This window comes from Hypomesus nipponensis, chromosome 26 (genome assembly GCF_054491055.1).
Source record: "Hypomesus nipponensis isolate SF chromosome 26, ASM5449105v1, whole genome shotgun sequence".
In the NCBI taxonomy this organism is placed as follows: Eukaryota; Metazoa; Chordata; class Actinopteri; order Osmeriformes; family Osmeridae; genus Hypomesus; species Hypomesus nipponensis.
In genome coordinates, this window is record NC_140386.1 from 584,774 (window position 1) to 606,553 (window position 21,780).

Here is a 21,780-nt window from a genome sequence, read left to right on the forward strand (position 1 = left end):
TTTTAATGTCATCCCAGGTTCACAGCATGGTCTTACGGTGACAGAGAACGACTGACCTTTGACTTTTAAATGCCTTTTGGGAGGTTGAGGCGGAGAACTAAGTTGCTTATCCTCTTTATCCTCTTTCTTCATAACTTCCCTGTGGTGAAATGTTTTTGCATGAGATTTTGCATCAGTTTCAATGAGAAGAAATGATAAAAGAGAAGACGCTGTCTGAGGGTATGTATGATGTTATGCTGTCTCACCGAGTTAGACTAACTTTGGGACTAGTGTCAACTGGCTCAATAACATCTGGAGCAGTGTCGTAGTCAGAGGGACTGGACACTGGAGAGCGGAGACAAGATTGATTACGAAAAACAGACATTTTTGCTACAGGTGCAACACACACAGCAAGATGTCCAAAGCAATAACCCATCAGTATACTTGTATTGACAGTAAATATTGAATTATTTCTCACTTACTGGAGCTGATGGCAATGAGAGAAGCCCTTCTTCTCTCCTGCAGGCTCATGCTGGCGTCCTCCTCGGTCAGGCTATAGGCCTGCCACAGTGAGAGGCCCTCACTCTCCACAGAACCCATGGTCTCGTTCCCCGAGGTTGACACATGGAGTTGGGGAAGAGGCTGAGGCTGGGGCTGGGTTTGAGGTTGAATTTGAGGTTGAATTTGAGGTTGAATTTGAGGTTGAATTTGAGGTTGAATTTGAGATTGAATTTGAGGTTGAATTTGAGGTTGAATTTGAGGTTGAATTTGAGGTTGAATTTGAGGTTGAATTTGAGGTTTGGGTTGGGGCTGAGGCTGGGGTTGGGGCTGGGGTTGAGTTTGAGGTTTGAGTTGGGGCTGAGGCAGGGTTTGAGGTTGAGGCTGGGGCTGGGGCTGGAACTGGGTAGGCTTCAGTGTAGTGATAGCAGCCACAGGTGGATGCAGAGGCTGGCTGGTCCGAACAGGATGCTGAACCTTCCCAACCATCACATTCCCGTTATATGAAGTCACACCAAATTTGTTGACCAACTCACATGTATACACACCGGTATCTTGGGTTGTGAGGTTTGAGATCACCAATGAGCAAACTCCATCTTCCGACATGCTAATGGTGTGCCATTTGCTGTTTTTTATTTTCTGGCCATCTTTCAGCCAATGTACCGATGTGGGCTTACCTTCTACAATACACTTTAGGTTAATGGTACCTTCAGCTTCTGCAGTCTGGTTTTTGAACACCTCCTTGAATGTGGGTCGCATGTCTTTGCGCGTCTTGTAGCCTTTAAAAGCAGCTTGAATCTTAATAGCAGCCTCCAGCATCTCAGGCTCGTCCTCCACACCGATGTCCATGTCTTGGGTGTGCTCCGCAGCTTGTTGGATCTCCTGGCGCTCCTTGCAGGGTGCAAGGTTGGAGAGAGACAACATATCAGCAATTTGAGATACTTGCTGGCTTATATTCTTGCTCCCAACTAACTTGGTGGATAATTCAGAGGAGGGCTCTCCCTCTGAGACAGAGAGATGGGGAGTGTCCTCCTCCATTTTAGGTTGCTGCTTCTCTGCTTTTGTGGAGCTGACTGGCAGTTCCTCCCTCTCCCTGATGACAAGCTCCTTCCATATTGGCTCTGCTGGCTGTTTCGCAGGCTGTATCTTATGTTTCTGATCTGATTCAGACTCTTTCATCGTAGGCTTCCATGGCTGGCTCTCCTCCCTTTCCGACACAGATAGCAAAGTTTTTTTCACTTCAGGTCCGGTTTGTTTAGTTGGCATTGAGGGTTTTAATGGAAGATCCTCTTTCTGGTCTACTGCTGTATTATCGATGGCAGATGGTAGTGCCTGTTTTTCATTCTTATCCTTCTCTATCTTCTTCATGCTGTCCTTAAATGGCTGCATCTCCCCACTTTCCATGTTAGAAAGCACTGGTTCTTTAGCTTCAGATCCCCTCCGTTTGGTCCTGGCAGGTGGTTTCAATAGCTGTTTCTCTTTTTGGTTTTCTTCAGAAGTATCTACCACAGTTGGTGATAGCTGGTTTGACCCACTGTCGACAGACGGCTTCCGTTTAGTCCTTACTGGGGGTTTCAATGTAGAATTCTCCTTTTGGCCCTCTTTAGCATCCTTTGTTTCATCCTGCAGTGGCTGTTGCTGCACAGATGTCACAGGGGCTTTTTCCTCTTGGTCTATATCACTTTCTTTTTTTCTTGACATGGCTGACAGATTCACTTTTCGACCTGCTTCTGTCTCTCGGCTGGCATACTTTTCCGGTTTCTCCTTCAAGTCCACTTCTAGCTCCGACAATTTTGTGGGCTGCTCCACCTTTTGGTCAATTTCCATTTCTTTCTCCGTGGCTGGTTCATTCACACGTTCTGGGCTCGGCTTCAAGTCTTCCTCTGAGTCTACAGTGGCTGCCCTGGTCATCGTGGCTCGTTTCTTAGGCTCAGCTACAGGGGGTAGGTCTCTCTGCTGGTCAACTGTGTGAGGGCGGAGCTTTGCTTTCACAGGTGACACTGTCTGGGACGGCTCAGGCTTCTCTGGCACATGCAATGCTGAGAGGAAAAACAGGGAGACACATCAATGGCTTGTTTAGGTATTTGGCAAACCTTAAAAGCAGTCTACTGAAATGGTTGATTGACAAGGATTTATTAATAAACTTTCATTATCCCCAAAACAGAAAAAAAAAAAAAACTTTAAAAAGTTCAGGAACTCTTTTCTAGAATACGATAAAAAATGGAAGGGCATGGTTTTAGCTACAGTATACAGACACACACACATGTAAACACACACAAACACACCTTTGACTTCCACAGAGGCCGTGGTCTCCACCCCCCCTGCAAGACAGGTGTAGCTGCCACTGTCGTCCATGGTGAGATGGTGGATGTGGAGCTGGAACACTCCTCCATCCTGCTTCATCTCATACTTCCTGCTGGCCTTCAGAGGCAGTCTACCCTTCCTCCACTGTACTGGGATCCCCGGTTTGGACAGCTCACAGTGCAGGAAGGCTGTGCCCCCCTCCTCAGCCTCGACACTCTGTAGCTGCTCCTGGAAGCAGGGAGGCAGCTCTGGGGAGGGGACACAATATCACTATACATAGACAAATATCTGGTTGAATATGTGTAGTTATTGCTCAATAAAAGTGTCAATCATGTAGTCTGCAACATTTTACATGATGTTTACGTTACGTAAGTATCACATAGCTACATAGCAATATCTATAGTTAAAACATTGTAGGGAAATAGGAATTGCAGTAAAAATAAATGGTGTGAATTAGTGTAGGTTAATACAAAAGTATAAAAATGCACAGTATGGGGGGTGGGGGTCAGGGGTGAGTAGATGTTGTAAAGGCCCAGTTAAGGTTGTGATACCAAAACAAGATCAATGTTAGCATCCACATAACCCTGAAAAGACCAACCTCCCCCATACCAAGATTCACTTTTGCAATAACTTGTACCGCTAAATCATAATGAAGACCTACTAAAGGCCGATTTATACTTCTGCGTCTCCGTTAACGGACAGACGCACGCACGGAGTCGGACAGACTGGTTGAATTTATACTACTCCGACGGCTCTGCGTGCTGAAAGCAATTCACAGCCAGAACAGTAGATAACGCTGCACTGCGATGCTAGCTAGGTTATCGAAAAGTCGGAGCAAATTTACAAATGAACCATTTCATCAATAAAATAAGCACATTTTCAGCAACTACACTGTCCTCTTCTCGTCACATTTTAATTCAGATGCTGATTTACATGTACTTTTTAGGTGGAAAAAGAGTTGTAAAAACATACAACAATGGCGGTCAAAGGATTCTGTTCTCTTGTTGGTCACGGCAACCCCGCCCCCCACCCCTGACGTAATACGGACCAATCATAGCCAAGGGGTATCCGTAAAAAGACGCACGGACAGACGGATAGTCAGGAAAATCAGGAGGTGCACGCAGAGCTCTGCGAAGACACGCAGAGGGCATTTCTTGAAGGAAAGGGCGTTCCCCGTGTGCGTGTGCGTAAAAACCCAGAAGTATAAATCGGCCTAAAGCAGTTCTTTTGTCACCATAATGTTGGTACTATTGATATTGCTATGTAGTTACATGAAAGTTAATGTAGCATTAACATCATGTGTTGTCCTGTCACCTTTTCTACAGAAAGGGAGGCAAGTAAAGATATTTATAAGTATCAATAGTAGGCTACATTTGGTTGATAAATAACCTTTCAATGTCCCCGCCCCCAAAAAATATTAAATTACATAAAGGTTCAGATGGTCTTTTCTAGAAAACTGTAAAAAAAATGGAAGGGCATGGTTTTAGCTACAGAACTATACAGACACACACACATGTAAACACACACAAACACACGTTTGACTTCAACAGAGGCCGTGGTCTCCACCCGCCCTGCCAGACAGGTGTAGCTGCCACTGTCGTCCATGGTGAGATGGTGGATGTGGAGCTGGAACACTCCTCCATCCTGCTTCATCTCATACTTCCTGCTGGCCTTCAGAGGCAGTCTACCCTTCCTCCACTGTACTGGGATCCCCGGTTTGGACAGCTCACAGTGCAGGAAGGCTGTGCCCCCCTCCTCAGCCTCGACACTCTGTAGCTGCTCCTGGAAGCAGGGAGGCAGCTCTGGGGAGGGGACACAATATCACTATACATAGACAAATATCTGGTTGAATATGTGTAGTTATTGCTCAATAAAAGTGTCAATCATTTAACTGTAGTTGGCAACACTACAGTTATATTACATTTACGTTAACTATCACATAGCTACATAGCAATATCTATGGTTAAAACATTGTAGGGATATAGGAATTGCAGTTTAAATCAAGGGTTTGAATTACTTTAGGTTACGTAATACAAAAGTGTAAAAATGCACAGTATGGGGGGTGGGGGTCAGGGGTGAGTAGATGTTGTAAAGGCCCAGTTAAGGTTGTGATACCAAAACAAGATCAATGTTAGCATCCACATAGCCCTGGAAAGACCAACATCCCCCATTCCAAGATTCACTTTTGTAATAACTTGTACCACAAAATCGTAATGGAGACCTACATATCAGTGTTTTGTCACCATAATGTTGGTGCTATTGATATTGCTATGTAGTTACATGAAAGTTAATGTAACATTAACATCATGTGTTGTCCTGTCATCTTTTCTACAGAAAGGGAGGCAAGTAAATATATTTATAAGTATCAATAGTAGGCTACATTTGGTTGATAAATAACCTTTCAATGTCCCCGCCCCCAAAAAATATTAAATTACATAAAGGTTCAGATGGTCTTTTCTAGAAAACTGTAAAAAAAATGGAAGGGCATGGTTTTAGCTACAGAACTATACAGACACACACACATGTAAACACACACAAACACACCTTTGACTTCCACAAAGGCCGTGGTCTCCACCCCGCCTGCAAGACAGGTGTAGCTGCCACTGTCGTCCATGGTGAGATGGTGGATGTGGAGCTGGAACACTCCTCCATCCTGCTTCATCTCATACTTCCTGCTGGCCTTCAGAGGCAGTCTACCCTTCCTCCACTGCACTGGGATCCCCGGTTTGGACAGCTCACAGTGCAGGAAGGCTGTGCCCCCCTCCTCAGCCTCGACACTCTGTAGCTGCTCCTGGAACCAGGGAGCCAGCTCTGGGGAGGGACACAATATCATTAAACGTCCGAAAATATTTGGTTAAATATGACTAGTTTTTAACTGTAGTCGGCTACACTTTACATTTAATTTACATTGACTACCACATAGCTAAATGAAAGTAGTTATATAGGAGGTGCTATTCAAATAAGTGTTGTTAAGCGTTAGCAATATAGATTTTTACTCAAATGTAAGAAAGCACGGTATGGGGGAGCGGCGTAAGGGCTAAGTGGATGTTGTAAAGGGGCAGTTAAAGGTGACAAGATCAAAGTCAACACGTACCCTTGAAAAGGCCGACCTTTCCCATACCAAGTTTCACTTGGGAAATAACTAATACCACTAAACAGTAATGAAGTGTACCTTCTTTGCAGTTCCTATGTACATATGATGTTTTCACAATAGATATTACTATGAAGTAATTTAGAAGTTAATATAACTTCAAGTAAAGAGTTGCCCTGTAGTCTTCTTTATATAGAAAGGTAGGGAAGTGAAGATTGTTGATTAACAAACTTTCAATGCCCTTCCCCCCGCCCCCCCAAATATTCAATTATCTACAAGTTCAGGTGGTCTTTTCTAGAAAACTGTAAAAAAAATGGAAGGGCATGGTTTTAGCTAGAGTACTATACAGAATACACATACACATAAACACACACAAACACACCCTTGACTTCCACGGAGGCCGTGGTCTCCACCCCCCCTGCAAGACAGGTGTAGCTGCCACTGTCGTCCATGGTGAGATGGTGGATGTGGAGCTGGAACACTCCTCCATCCTGCTTCATCTCATACTTCCTGCTGGCCTTCAGAGGCAGTCTACCCTTCCTCCACTGCACTGGGATCCCCGGTTTGGACAGCTCACAGTGCAGGAAGGCTGTGCCCCCCTCCTCAGCCTCGACACTCTGTAGCTGCTCCTGGAACCAGGGAGCCAGCTCTGGGGAGGGACACAATATCATTAAACGTCCGAAAATATTTGGTTAAATATGACTAGTTTTTAACTGTAGTCGGCTACACTTTACATTTAATTTACATTGACTACCACATAGCTAAATGAAAGTAGTTATATAGGAGGTGCTATTCAAATAAGTGTTGTTAAGCGTTAGCAATATAGATTTTTACTCAAATGTAAGAAAGCACGGTATGGGGGAGCGGCGTAAGGGCTAAGTGGATGTTGTAAAGGGGCAGTTAAAGGTGACAAGATCAAAGTCAACACGTACCCTTGAAAAGGCCGACCTTTCCCATACCAAGTTTCACTTGGGAAATAACTAATACCACTAAACAGTAATGAAGTGTACCTTCTTTGCAGTTCCTATGTACATATGATGTTTTCACAATAGATATTACTATGAAGTAATTTAGAAGTTAATATAACTTCAAGTAAAGAGTTGCCCTGTAGTCTTCTTTATATAGAAAGGTAGGGAAGTGAAGATTGTTGATTAACAAACTTTCAATGCCCTTCCCCCCGCCCCCCCAAATATTCAATTATCTACAAGTTCAGGTGGTCTTTTCTAGAAAACTGTAAAAAAAAATGGAAGGGCATGGTTTTAGCTAGAGTACTATACAGAATACACATACACATAAACACACACAAACACACCCTTGACTTCCACGGAGGCCGTGGTCTCCACCCCCCCTGCAAGACAGGTGTAGCTGCCACTGTCGTCCATGGTGAGATGGTGGATGTGGAGCTGGAACACTCCTCCATCCTGCTTCATCTCATACTTCCTGCTGGCCTTCAGAGGCAGTCTACCCTTCCTCCACTGCACTGGGATCCCCGGTTTGGACAGCTCACAGTGCAGGAAGGCTGTGCCCCCCTCATCAGCCTCGACACTCTGTAGCTGCTCCTGGAAGCAGGGAGGCAGCTCTGGGGAGGGGACACAATATCATTAAACGTCCGAAAATATTTGGTTAAATATGACTAGTTTTTAACTGTAGTCGGCTACACTTTACATTTAATTTACATTGACTACCACATAGCTAAATGAAAGTAGTTATATAGGAGGTGCTATTTAAATAAGTGTTGTTAAGCGTTAGCAATATAGATTTTTACTCAAATGTAAGAAAGCACGGTATGGGGGAGCGGCGTAAGGGCTAAGTGGATGTTGTAAAGGGGCAGTTAAAGGTGACAAGATCAAAGTCAACACGTACCCTTGAAAAGGCCGACCTTTCCCATACCAAGTTTCACTTGGGAAATAACTAATACCACTAAACAGTAATGAAGTGTACCTTCTTTGCAGTTCTTATGTACGTATGATGTTTTCACAATAGATATTACTATGAAGTAATTTAGAAGTTAATATAACTTCAAGTAAAGAGTTGCCCTGTAGTCTTCTTTATATAGAAAGGTAGGGAAGTGAAGATTGTTGATTAACAAACTTTCAATGCCCTTCCCCCCGCCCCCCCCAAATATTCAATTATCTACAAGTTCAGGTGGTCTTTTCTAGAAAACTGTAAAACAAATGGAAGGGCATGGTTTTAGCTAGAGTATTATACAGAATACACATACACATAAACACACACAAACACACCCTTGACTTCCACGGAGGCCGTGGTCTCCACCCCCCCTGCCAGACAGGTGTAGCTGCCACTGTCGTCCATGGTGAGATGGTGGATGTGGAGCTGGAACACTCCTCCATCCTGCTTCATCTCATACTTCCTGCTGGCCTTCAGAGGCAGTCTACCCTTCCTCCACTGTACTGGGATCCCCGGTTTGGACAGCTCACAGTACAGGAAGGCTGTGCCCCCCTCCTCAGCCTCGACACTCTGTAGCTGCTCCTGGAAGCAGGGAGGCAGCTCTGCGTGATAGAGATTGAGAGGATGAAGACGTCTTTATTTGACAACGATCATGTTATGTTGATAGATTACAGTATGTTGTGGTAACAATTGATAGTAAGTGTATTTATTGTTATTTTATATTGTATATAAAATATATACATTATTTATTCTTTATTACAGTTTTTCACAATTGCTAAAACACTAAACCACATTCTCTGAATCAAATGTTCAGTGAACTAAACCAATTTGTCACTGTTTTGGCAAAACTCTAAACACATTCTCATTCACTAAACACATTGATAACACTTCATAATAACTACACAAATCATAATTTATTAGCATTTGTTACCTATTAGTTAATGGTTTGTTCACCATTAGTTATTTATTGTTCATACAAAATGTATCATTAGTAAAGCATAACCCTAAACCCTAATCCTAAACCTTAACCCTAACCCTAACTGTGTGAACAAATGCTAGACTGACGTTGTCATACTCATAATTCTAGTCAGAATATGAGTCTGAAAACTCTCCGTTGGGCTGTGACTACGGGGCGTGTTTCAACCGAACTCGTAAAACAAATGCCTCTTCGCTCAATTGGATAGACCTACAACCAATCAGAGCAACGTAATATGTTGTTTGCTGAAAACAAATTCAACACAAGGGCTCTTTTGTGACGTTGTCGATTACGTTACTGTTGATCATCTGTCCATCATCGTATAAAGCCCGCCCTGGCAATTTCATTGGTCCGTCCCGATCCTGGTTTTATGTAGTTGTTACCAATACGAGACCCTCCAGACCCAACTTCCCAACCAAATTTTTTTGTGGGCGGGGAGAAATTGGGCTGGCAGCCAAGCTAAACAAATGCTTTACTAATTATACATTTTGTATGAACAATAAATAACTAATGGTGAACAAACCGTTAACTAATAGGTAACAAATGCTTAATAATTTATGAATTGTGTGTAGCTATTATAAAGTGTTACCAACACATTTTGCCCTGTGGTGCACTTGTTCTGCAAAATAGTAAACACAGGCAAACACAACTACAACACAGTTGTCATCTGTAAAACACAATGACTCCAAATTGTTCACACTTGTTTCTAATGGTGGTTTGGGACAATGTCAGCTTTTACCGTGGTGTCCATGATATACAAGAATAGTTCAACATCAACCAGCCTTTTTTGCTGTAAATGTTTACCTTCCACCATATAGCCCTTTTCTCAACCCAATTAAAGAGTTTTTCTCTGTGTTGTGGTTAAAGGTCTATGACCACATACACTGATAGAACTGCCCCTCAGCCAACCTCAACCCTCAAGGAAGACAGGGGAAAACTCCCCTAAAAACTAACTAGAGGAGAAAAAATGTAATAACCTTGGGAGGAATTCAGTGAGTGGGCCCCCCCCCCAGAGACAGTTGGCAAAAGAGAGGTGCAGAACACAGGCTAAACATAGTCATACATCAGGAAAGTGTCAATGGGTGTTAAAACACCAAAATCCAGTGTTTCAAAATCTAAAATCCATGTTCTTGAAATGTGTTTTAGCAATTGTGAAAAACTGAATTACATATATGTTTACTATATTTATGTTATCATGTTATGTATCAATATGTTACATTATATTTTTTCTTGTGGGGATGTTTAGACTTAACAACCTTGTTCACTGGCTATTCAGTAAAACCTTTGTCTTTCAAAGGAATTCATTTAAACTGTGTGCTAAAATATGGTTCGCTATTATATGTTCAAATAGTAGCCTGATTATAGACTAGACGTATCTGTACCTGTGACAGTGAGGCTGGCTCGACTCTGCATGTCTCCGGTGTCACAGGAGTATATCCCTGCGTCTTCTACCTCCACCTGGTGGATGAGCAGGAGGTTTCTTCGGCCCTCTTTCTGTGTCTCATACTTGTCTCCCATCAGAAGGGGGACGTTGTTGCAGCGCCAGGTGATGGGGGTGGTGAGGTCAGAGGTTATACAGGAGAACACAGCCGTTTCTCCCTCAGTCGCGTCGACATCCTTCGGTTTCTCCTCAATCAAGACTATTGTCAAACGCTGATGTTAGTGAAGCCGAAATGTGTACAGTTCTACTGTTTAACGCTGGATTTTAAAGGATACTGTGGGTAAAAACTATTCTAATGGGGAAAATACAGTTTATTTTAAATGATATTTCTCCACTCAAACACAAGCCTACAGCAGTGATCCGTATTATGTGTGCAACTGTCACCTGCCTTGCTTTTTCCCCAACCTACCTCCCCCTCCACTCTGCCCTCACCCACCTCCCCTCCACTTTGCCCTCACCTACCAGCCCTCCATCCTGTCCTCACCCACCTCCCTTTCACTCTGCCCTCACACCACATCTCCACTCTGTCCTCACCCACCATCCCGCCCCTCCATCCTTTCCCCCTCACCCATAGGTTTGGGGACCACAAGCAGGCGTGCAGAGGTCCTCTCCTCCCCAACCACGAAGGCCACCGTGCCGGTCTCCTCCGGGGTGGTCATGGTCAGCACTAGGGTGTGCAGGTGACCCTCGCACATCATCTGGTTCATCTCGTTCTTCTGCAGCGGGCTGGAGCCGAGCCACCATGACACCTCATTCATGCCCGCGACAGACAGCTCGCACGTGAACACCGCGTCCTCACCGGCAGTCACCGTCATGTCACTCAGCCCCGATAGAATTCGTACACGCTCTGGGGACCAGGGACAAAAACGACGTTGCCATTAAGAAACCGTTGTACCTACAATCTGAAGTAAGTGAGAGAGACTGAGAAATAGACTGAGAGAGAAAGAAAGAGCGAGACAGAGACAGAGAGAAAGAGAGAGAGACACTGAGAGACAGAGAGAGAGAGAGAAAGCGAGACAGAGAGACAGAGAGAGTAGGGCTGGCTCCGTACCTCTAACAATCAGAGTGGCCACCGTCTTCTTCCCCCTGGTGATGCAACTATATTCCCCAGCATCCTCCAGGCGCAACTTTGTGATTTGTAACGTGTGCACACGGCCCTTCTTCCTCACGGTAAACCTGTCTCCCTCTTCGACCGGCCTGCTGCCTCTCTTCCAGGTGACTGGGACGTTGGCACTGGAGATCTCGCAGGACAGCAAGACGGACTTCCCCTCCGTCACCTCCTGGCTCTCCAGCTCCTTCTCGAAGAACACGGACGCAGCAGCTGAAACAGAACCGGGGGTTCTTACACACGCCATTTAGGAGTCATGACGACGGACCTGGATTTGAACTTAACCTTAACATGCACGTATTGCTTTTAGATAAACAACAAACGCCAAGGAAACGTCAACGTGGTACGAAAGCGATAAGACGATACGATTGAATATATGTCACGTCATGCTTTTTTATCATGAGTCAGCAATCTGTCCAGACCTCTAACGTTGACCTCAGCAGTGGTCTTCTGATCTCCAAAAACGCAGCTATACTCGCCCACGTCCTCCGGCTGAATGTTCCTTATGTGCATCTCCGCCACCTTCCCCTCTAGCATCATCTGGTACCTGCCCCCGGAGCTTATCTCCTCCTCGCCCCTCCACCACCGCACGGGTACACCCGCCTTGGACAGCTCACAGCACAGAGTCACATTGCCCCCCTCTGGGGCCTCCTGGTTCTTCAGCCCCATCTTGAAGGTGAGGGGGATGGCTGGGGACATGACAGTTCACCGTTAACGTCAACACGGAGGTACAGGCACCTTGTCCTTAACACGGATACGCACGTTTTCAGTTTTCCCTCATTTATCGCAAAAGACATTTAGTGAGATGAAGACAATTAGATTAGAGGGGTGTGTTTGGGCTGGCAGCCTCCTCTAAGCCTCGTCCAATCCAATCGCTATTATGCTTCTTGAGAGGTTAATTCAATGTTCCTACCGGTGATTTTGATTGTCGCTGCGGTTCTGATGTCTGCGAAGACACAGCTGTAGACGCCGCTGTCCCCGAGAGAAGCTTTCCTGATGACCAGCTCCGCAGTGGCGTCTCTCTTCTTGATCTGGTACTTGACTCCATTCTTCAGCAGTTCATCCCCTCTCCTCCACTCTACGGCGAGTCCAGGTTTGGAGAGCTCACAGTGCAGAGTCACGCTGTTCTCCTCCTCAACCTCCTGGTTCTTCAGTTTCACCTTGAAAGTCACTGGAGGAGCTGGAAAGCAAGACGAAGGACTTGACTCATCCAGTCATGATCTTGTGATCATGATCATGAGTGCAGTACAGAGCAATGATGCTTTTTTTCCGATTCATTTAATTTAAAAGGTAAACTACCGTAGGGCTGCATTACAGTTGTGTGGGTTTTACTTATATTATTTTTGTTTATCTTTATTAGGATTCCTCCGTAAGGAGGAAACCTATTGTTATTGGTGGTTTTATTATTTGTAATTCTTGTACCATGGGAGTCAATGGCAGCCCCTAGACCCCATCGACAACTTTTTGTGAAATTTGGCACACTCATTAAGGACAGTTTCTTCTATACCTACACCAAGTTTCATGTCTCCCATTAGACCACTCTAGCGCCACCAATGGGTCAAAGTTGGACTTGTGTTTACACACGCAACTTTTGAACCGTATGACTCATTTTCAAAAATGAGGTACCATTGGATTCCCTGGATCAAGCCGAGTTCAACGCACACCATGGCGTTAATTTCCGGTTATATAGATTTCCCGCCATTTCCGGTTTTATCAAAAACCTTTGAAAGCCTACTCCTCCTACAATTTTTGTCATATCTTCTTCAAAATCACCAGAGATGATCTTCAGACCAAGCCTCACAAAAGTTATCAAAGGAATTTTGATCCTCATAACCGTCTGTCCGGTACAGCCAATCAAATTCATCAGAAAAGCCGCAAAACAGGATGTGAAGTCATGTCTCAGCAAATCTTTGAGATATCAACACTAAACTTGGTAGATCGGAGGAAGACACTACAACATGTTACCATGTGCAAAGGCAAATTCATATCTCAAAAAATGATTGATATAAAGCAAATTGAACTTATCGCTAACGCTAAAATTATGCTTTACACATCAGCCATTCAAAAACTGATACTCTGATTCAATCACAAGTTCATATGAAAACTCTTGAGAATGTTCATAACACAAATCTGTGAAAAAGTTGACTGTAAGATGAAAGGTCGATTTTTGGTGAATATTTGAAACATGCTTGCTTGGCTAATTTCTAGGCAAATTTCCAATGAATGTCTCCCTTGCTCCTCCCCGCGCGTGCTCCAAAATCTCACACACACTCAGCCTTCCCTTGACACACGCGCGGCCAAGACGCACACGCAACATTTCAGGAGAGTGTGGGCTGACCAAGCCCCCACTCATTCCTTGGTCTTTAGCAAAGGCCCATGTGGCTCTTGATGGTATTGCATTTCCGATTTTGTATGCAATGGTAAAAAGGTCTCAAATCCTGAAACATTGATAGTGTAGGCCGAGAAACACTTTAACAAAAGCCCATGTGGATCTTGTTGGTATTGCATTTCCGATTTTGTATGCAATGGTAAAAAGTTATAAAAATCCTGAAACATTGATAGTATAGACCAAGAGTAACTACCACACCACAAATGGCCCACCATTACCCATAGGTGGCGCTACAGGCCACGCCAAAAAGCACAAATATACAAGGCTTTCTGGAATGGATAGGCTCACCAAGCCCCCTCCCTTCACTTATTGGCTTGAAAAAAAGGCCCATGTGGCTCTTGATGGTATTGCATTTCCGATTTTGTATGCAATGGTAAAAAGGTCTCAAAATCCTGAAACATAGATAGTATAGGCAAAGAAACACTTTAACAAAAAGCCCATGTGGATCTTGTTGGTATTGCTTTTCCGATTTTGTATACAATGGTAAAAAGTTATAAAAATCCTGAAACATTGATAGTATAGACCAAGAGTAACTACCACACCACAAATGGCCCACTATTACCCATAGGTCTTCCCTTGACACACGCGCGGGCTTGGCAAGACGCACACGCAACATTTCAGGAGAGTGTTCCTTGGTCTTTTGCAAAGGCCATGTGGATCTTGATGGTATTGCATTTCAGATTTTGTTTGCCATGGTAAAAAGTTCTCCAAATCCTGAAACATTGATAGTAAAGGCCAAGAGTAACAACAACACTTTAACAAAAGCCCATGTGGATCTTGTTGGTATTGCATTTCCGATTTTGTATGCAATGGTAAAAAGTTAAAAACATCCTGAAACATTGATAGTATAGGCCAAGAGTAACTACCACACCACAAATGGCCCACCATTACCAATAGGTGTCGCTACAGGCCACGCCCTAAAGCACAAAGCACTTCACTTCTTGTGAAGATTAAAGCGCTTCACTTCTTGGCTTGAAATAAAGGCCCTTGTGGATCTTGATGTTATTGCATTTCAGATTTGGTATCCCATTGGAAATTCTGCAGCATTGATTTTTCTATACAGTTACAATTTGTCAAGAATATACATTTTTCAATGGTTCGCAATGCTTTACACGTAAGCCAGTCAAACAAGTTCATATGAAGACTCTTGAGAATGTTTAGTACACAAATCTGAGAAAAAGTTGACTCTAAGATGAAAGGTCGATTTTTGGTGAATCTTTGAAACATGCATGCTTGGCTAATTTCTAGGGAAATTTACAATGAAATGTGTCCCCTGCTCCTCCCCGCGCATGCTCCAAATTCTCAGACACTCATTCTTCCCTTGACACGCGCGGGCTTGGCAAGACACACACGCAACATATCAGGACTGTGTGGGCTGACCAAGCCCCCACTCATTCCTTGAATATCAGCATAGGCCCTTGAGGACCTTGGTGTCATTGCATTTCCTACTTTGTATGCAATAGTAAAAAGGTCTCCAAATCCTGACACATTGACAGTACAGGCCAAGAGTAACTACCACACTTTACCCAAAGCCCATGTGGATCCTGTTGGTATTGCATTTCCGATTTTATATGCAATGGTAAAAAGTTTTTAAAATCCTGAAACATTAATAGTATAGGCCAAGAGTAACTACCACACCACAAATGGTCCACCATTACCCATAGGTGGCGCTACAGGCCACGCCTTAATGCATAAAGATACAAGGCTTTCTGGAATGGATAAGCTCACCAAGCCCCCTTCCTTCACTTACTGGCTTGAAATAAAGGCCCTTGTGGATCTTGATGGTATTGCATTTCAGATTTGGTATGCCATTGGTAATTCTGCAGCATACATTTTTCTATACAGTTACAATTTGTCAAAAATAAACATTTTTCAATGGTTCGCAGTGTTTGGAGGAATCCGCCATTACTGCTTGCAGTTATATTTTTGTTTGTTTTAGCCTCTGTCTGAAGAAAATGTTCAACCCATATGGAGATGGACAGTAAAGTTGTTTTATTGAATTTGAAGGTGGAAGAAGCTAGAAAAATGGCTGAACCAACACTAAGGAATCTTACCTCTGACAGTGAGCTCAGCTGTCGATTGGTTGTCTTTAGTCTGACAGGTGTATTTCCCAGCATCCCCCTCTTCTACGTTGTGGATGACCAGCCTGGTGATGCGTCCCTCCTGCTTCATCTCGTACTTGTCTCCAGACTTGAGGATGACTCTTCCTCTCCTCCAGTCCACAGGGGCTTCGGGCCTGGAGAGCTCACAGTTGAAGGCCCCACTGTCCCCTTCTGTGACCTCCATGTTTTGGACCTCTCGCTCAAAGGTGATGGGAAGAGCTGACAAAGCACATTGCAGATGGAATCCACTCATGAGCCTTGTCTTTGCTAACTAAACTCATGTTATTCAGGCATCTTTTCAACCATTTTCGATTAACGATTATTAAGGAAAAAAATCCAGAAGAATGCTAAGACCTCCAGATCTGAATCAACAATCCACACATTTGCATGGGATTTTGTACCTCTCACTTTGATGTCTGCCGTGGTCTTGACTTCTCCTGCGACACAGCTGTATTCCCCGGCATCCTGTAGACAGACCTTGCTGATGTGCATCTCAGCCACTTTGCCCTCCTGCTTCATGAGGTACTTGTCTTGGCCCTCGAGGATCTTCTCTCCCTTCCTCCACGCCACGGGGATCCCTGGTTTGGACAGTTCACAGCGCAGGGAAACACTGCCCTCCTCCAACACCTCCTGGCTCTTAAGCTTCTGTTTGAAGGCCACTGGGATGGCTGAGGGGCAGTAACATGCAAACAGTCACAGAGTGATGACAGGTTGACTACTACCATGTGACTTAACTACACAGCAATACCAACAGTAACAACATTGTAGTCAGTGTTGCCCAAAAATATTATTAACTATCTGAAATGTTTAAAGTCACTAGATTACATGATTACATCATATATTGCGTCAACCTTTAGATCTGTAGATGTACCTCTGTGTAGACATAGCAGCTTGGACAATACGGAAGTACAATTACAGATCAAACATAGCCTATTTCTATAAACATTGGGAATGCTAGAAAACTAAGAAAGGCAAATGTGACGTCATTCACAAAGCAGTTAAAGGTTCTTTTGCTTGATACGATTTGTAGTCCTTAGGGAAGGTGAAAAGTCACTAAATCTAGTAGCGACAGTCGATACATTTGCAACATTTTTTAGATAGAAGCTTCTATGTAGTTACACTTCATTATGGTTTAGGGATAAAGTCATTACACTAGTCACACTTGGTAGGATTGGTATTGATCTTTACATACTGTCACTTTCAGCCACTGGTTGCACTTTCAGCTTCAGCAATATTTTACTAATTGTACCGTACTTGTCTTTTGGTTAGTATAGGTTATAAGGTTAGTACTACGTGTTATGTGGATTAGAAGTTTAGAATACTGTATTGTATATTGTTTTGTATATTTAATGTATTGTATTTAAGCTTATCATAGCTGTAATCTATGTTCTGAGTACTTATATGTCATGTCATGCCAGGTTGCTTTGTGTTGTCTTGTCCTAAGAAGTGCCCAGTCTGGCCTTGTGTTGTTCTGTGCATCTGACAATAAAAGACTTGAACATCAATCTTCTGTTTTGGTTGAATAACCTTCAACTGCCCCATTACAACATCCACATTACACCCCTCTCTCAAACTGTGCCTTCTTACACTTTTATAATAACCTATACCACTAACACTTAAGACTGTAGCATTATAATGTACTTACAATGGTGTTACTATATAGTTAATGTAACTTTAATATGAAGTGTTGCCATTGTTTTTACTATGGTCCACATTATGAGTCCAGCCACAAATCTCAATTAATATCAAATATGAGTAAAGCAACACTAGCTGTGTGTTTCCAAACATCGAAAACACACATCTCCACGGAAGATTCCTCCTCGTCAACCACAGTGCCCTCCTCACCCGTGACAACTACGGTGGCGATGGTTTTGGCGCCTGCGCACGCGCAGGTGTACACGCCGCTGTCGTCGGGCAGGCTCCTGCGGATGAGCAGCTCTAGCGCGGCGTCTTTCTGCTTCATCTGGTACCTCTCTCCGTTCGCCAGCAGGTCCAGGCCTCTCCTCCACTCCACAGGAGCTCCGGGCCTGGACAGCTCACAGCGCAGGGCTATGCCGTTGCCCTCCTCCACCTTCACATTCTTCAGCTCCTCTATAAAGGTGATGGGAGGCTCTACAACACGCAATGAACATTTATTTTTAATAATTAGCATGTATTACTGACCAATACTGTATGGATTGTATTTAAACCAATGTTACCAGTTATGTTATCAAGTATGTTCCTTTCTCCCAGATTTCAATTTAACATTTCCCAACACACAATAAAATAACCTCCTGGTTGAGTTTGGACAATAGCGGAAATGGAACCCGCCTACCATTCACGATGACACTAGCTGTTGTCCTCTGCTCGCCACAAACGCAGGTGTACTCTCCGCAGTCCTCAAGGTTGGCGTCGGTTATCTTCAGCTCCAGCAGCTGGTCCTTCTTCCTCATTTGGTACTTCTCTCCACTCCTCAGCACCTCCTCTCCTCTCCTCCACTCCACCGAGGGGGCAGGTTTGGAGAGCTCGCAGTTCAACGTAACGCTGTCACCCTCCTCAACCTCTTGGTTCCTCAGCTGCTGTTTGAAAGTGGCTGGTAGGCCTGGGATACATTTTTGTTAAAGCAATGTATTAATAATAATAAATCTAAATATGCAAATTATCTATGGTTGTCCTTATGTTACCCAAAGTTCAAAAAATGCAAAATCTACATGTACGTTAATTACCAGGACAATGTATCATCTCTGCATTGTATTTATTTATCAATATAAATAAATGCATGCCGGTTTCACAGTTGCTCAGGAGGATACACTTGTTTTGTGCTGACCTCTCTTGGATAAACGCAGAACGAGAGACCACCCAGCGTGTATTTGAATCTACACCCTTTATGAGGAAACACCATACTGCAAATACACAGTCCAATGTTTTTTTACTGTAGTTCTGGCTGTAGTTCTTACCCCTGACAATAAGCTCAGCTGTCGATTGGTTGTCTTTGGTCTGACAGGTGTATTTCCCAGCATCCCCCTCTTCTACGTTGTGGATGACCAGCCTGGTGATGCGTCCCTCCTGCTTCATCTCGTACTTGTCTCCAGACTTCAGGATGACTCTTCCTCTCCTCCAGTCCACAGGGGCTTCGGGCCTGGAGAGCTCACAGCTGAAGGCCCCACTGTCCCCTTCTTTAACAGAAAGCTTCTGGAGCTCTCGCTTGAATGTAACAGGGAGTCCTGGTGACCCATAAAAAGATATTAGCAAGGCTCATTTAGTCAGAACGACTTACCTGCACCATTTGTCAAATACCAAATGTATCGCTTGCATATTCATGTTTCGTTAGAATACTTTGGTCCGTTGGTTTACTCACCCTTGACATTTAATTCAGCAGTGGTCTTCTGGTCTCCAGTCACACAACTGTATTTCCCTGCGTCCTCTGGTTGCACGTTCTGAATAGTCATCTCGGCTATCTTCCCCTCTTGTTTCATCAGGAACCTTCCTCCAAACAGGCCCTCAGACACCTCCTTCTCCCCCTTCCACCAGTGAAGTAGGACTCCAGGCTTGGAAAGCTCACAGTGTAGGGTCACATTGTGGCCTTCTGCTGCTTCCTGGTTCTTCAGACCTACCTTGAATGAGGCTTCACAAGCTGCAGATGATATCAAAGATTGGGTTAGGGATCGCTTCAATTAGCAACAAAGAGTACAACAGCTTTGTCTTCCTCAAGAGTTGAGGTCTGGTCTATCTAACCAAATGCCTTTTTTTTGCAGAATCAAAATATACCTTAAAAACTGTTATAAAACGTAATATATTAAATGAAACTTTCATAGCAACACCAATATTCCACAGAGGCAGTACAGTGTTGCCCAGACAAAGTTAACAAACAAGTTGACACTATCTAGCAACTGAATTTTCACCATGATCTAAGCTATTTTTGTGGCTCCCATATATACAAACTGTTGCAGGATGGGTAGGTACACTGTTACAGTGGATTGAATGAGAAAGCTAAGAAAACTGTAAATGGACAGTAGACAAAGCGATTGTGTGGTGAATTTGACTGTATTAGGCATAAGCAGCCACTCGTTTGCCATACAGAACACAGAACAGAAAACTCCTTCTAACCGATGACTTTGACTGTGGCCTTGGTCTTGTGGTCTCGGCAAACACAGATGTAGACTCCACTATCATCCGGTACGACCTCGTTGATCATCATCTCTACAGTAGCATCTCTCTGCTTCATGTGGTACTTGTCTCCATTTTCCAGGCAATCTTCTCCCATCCTCCACTCCACAGGGACGCCAGGCTTGGAGATCTCACAGCGCAGTGTCAGGTTGTTCCCCTCGATGATCTGCACGTTCTTCAGTTTTTGTTTGAAGGTCACAGGAAGAGCTACGAAAGTGGTGGTCAGAGGTGAAATCATTTCTGCCCTGTTGACTAGGGACGCTATGGTATGATTTCAATTGGCAACATTTCATGAAATCACACATGTATCCAAATGGTTTTGTTGATCATGGAAAAAGAACAGTAAAGCAATGTTGACATTTAGCGATTCAATAAAATAAAATAAATCCAACACTCACCGTTAACAGTGAGAGTAGATGTGGTCTCGATGTTGTCACAAATGCAAGTGTAGATATCACTGTCCTCAGGTTTGGCATTAAGAATCCTCAGTTCCACCAGCTGCTCTCTGTGCCTGATGTGGTACTTCTCTCCATTTGAAAGGAGCTCTTCCCCTCCCTTCCTCCACTCCACTGAATGTCCGGGTTTGGAGAGCTCACAGCGCATAGTAGCGGTGTTTCCCTCCTCTATCTGGATGTTCCTTAACTTATGTATGAAGGTGATGGGGAGGGCTAGGAATATTAGAAAATAGCAAGTCAGATATGATGATATTTCTTGACCGGCCAGACTTCAAAATAAGAGGAGCTTTTCAGAAAAACCCAGCTAGACTTGATAAGTCATTGTTTTTTGTGGCCATCAAAACTGGTCTTACCAGTGACAGTGACGGTGGAGGAGGTGGACTGGTCTGAACACACACAGCTGTAGACGCTGCTGTCCTCAGGGACGGTTTTCCAGATGAGGAGCTCCAGTATGGTGTCTCTCTTCCTCATCTGAAACTTGGCTCCGTTCTTCAGCAGTTCATCGCCTTTCATCCACTTCACGGGCACCCCAGGTTTGGACAGCTCACAGCGTAGCGTCACACTGTTTCCCTCCTCCACCTGCATGGTCTTCAGCTGCTGTTTGAAAGTTATGGGAATCGCTACAAAGTAAACAGAAGCAACGTTAGGTGTTGGGTGGAACAATGCAGCGAAACATTCTCCACTCAAGCTATACAAAAATAATGTTGTAATGTTTTTTATAATGTGAACTAATGATAACTGAATCTTGTACACAAACGGGAAATTGTGGGAAATTGTATTTCACAGATATAACAAATGTTACTGAATTTGAAAGCTTTGGTTTGTATTTGAACCTCCAACTACAGTAAATTGACATACTATACTCACAATTTGAATGAAATAGCAATCAGTTGTGGTCAGTTATTTTACCCTCGATACAAACACCAAGTATATCTACCACACCATGACCAGCAAATAATGGAACATCAACCAAAAGTATCCCTGTCTGAGTACACGAAGCCTTCAAACGTTTGGTGAACTAAGTCAATACCGTGGACTTTGAGACTGGCCGTGGTCCGGTGGTCTCGGCACAAACAGCTGTAGTCTCCTGAGTCGTCTGTCTTCAGGGCTGTGATGGTCAGAGAGATGATGGACTTCCTCTGCTTCATCACGTACTTCTCAGAAGCCCTGAGGGTCTCCGGGCCCTTCCTCCAGCTGTACGGAACCCCAGGGAGGGAGTACTCGCAGGTCAGGGTCACACTCTCCCCCTCCCTGGCCTCCATGGTCTGGAGACTCTGGGTGAACTCGGCTGGTATGGCTGGAACAGTCAGACGAGAGAGCCATCAAACAACTTTTGCATCGCCAACATTATCACTAACATCTCACCTCAGCCGATGGCACAAT

General features: G+C 44.1%; 1 protein-coding gene across 1 annotated transcript in view; it reads right to left on the reverse strand.

Annotated features, from left to right (window-relative positions):
* The window catches only part of obscna (obscurin, cytoskeletal calmodulin and titin-interacting RhoGEF a), a 51,292-nt gene that overhangs the window by 22,579 nt on the left and 6,933 nt on the right, over positions 1 to 21,780 (reverse strand). The window contains exons 15-38 of the mRNA XM_084692398.1: positions 21,428 to 21,694; positions 20,751 to 21,017; positions 20,341 to 20,610; positions 19,883 to 20,149; positions 19,134 to 19,409; positions 18,733 to 18,999; positions 18,111 to 18,377; positions 17,642 to 17,908; positions 16,198 to 16,464; positions 15,749 to 16,015; positions 12,219 to 12,485; positions 11,728 to 11,994; positions 11,249 to 11,518; positions 10,766 to 11,044; positions 10,139 to 10,396; positions 8,116 to 8,382; positions 7,185 to 7,451; positions 6,255 to 6,521; positions 5,326 to 5,592; positions 4,317 to 4,583; positions 2,763 to 3,029; positions 462 to 2,516; positions 246 to 324; positions 57 to 139 (exon numbers count right to left, since the gene is read on the reverse strand). Coding sequence (XP_084548524.1) covers positions 57 to 139; positions 246 to 324; positions 462 to 2,516; positions 2,763 to 3,029; positions 4,317 to 4,583; positions 5,326 to 5,592; positions 6,255 to 6,521; positions 7,185 to 7,451; positions 8,116 to 8,382; positions 10,139 to 10,396; positions 10,766 to 11,044; positions 11,249 to 11,518; positions 11,728 to 11,994; positions 12,219 to 12,485; positions 15,749 to 16,015; positions 16,198 to 16,464; positions 17,642 to 17,908; positions 18,111 to 18,377; positions 18,733 to 18,999; positions 19,134 to 19,409; positions 19,883 to 20,149; positions 20,341 to 20,610; positions 20,751 to 21,017; positions 21,428 to 21,694 — 7,842 coding nt within the window. The remainder of the gene's footprint in view (positions 1 to 56; positions 140 to 245; positions 325 to 461; positions 2,517 to 2,762; positions 3,030 to 4,316; positions 4,584 to 5,325; positions 5,593 to 6,254; positions 6,522 to 7,184; positions 7,452 to 8,115; positions 8,383 to 10,138; positions 10,397 to 10,765; positions 11,045 to 11,248; positions 11,519 to 11,727; positions 11,995 to 12,218; positions 12,486 to 15,748; positions 16,016 to 16,197; positions 16,465 to 17,641; positions 17,909 to 18,110; positions 18,378 to 18,732; positions 19,000 to 19,133; positions 19,410 to 19,882; positions 20,150 to 20,340; positions 20,611 to 20,750; positions 21,018 to 21,427; positions 21,695 to 21,780) is intronic.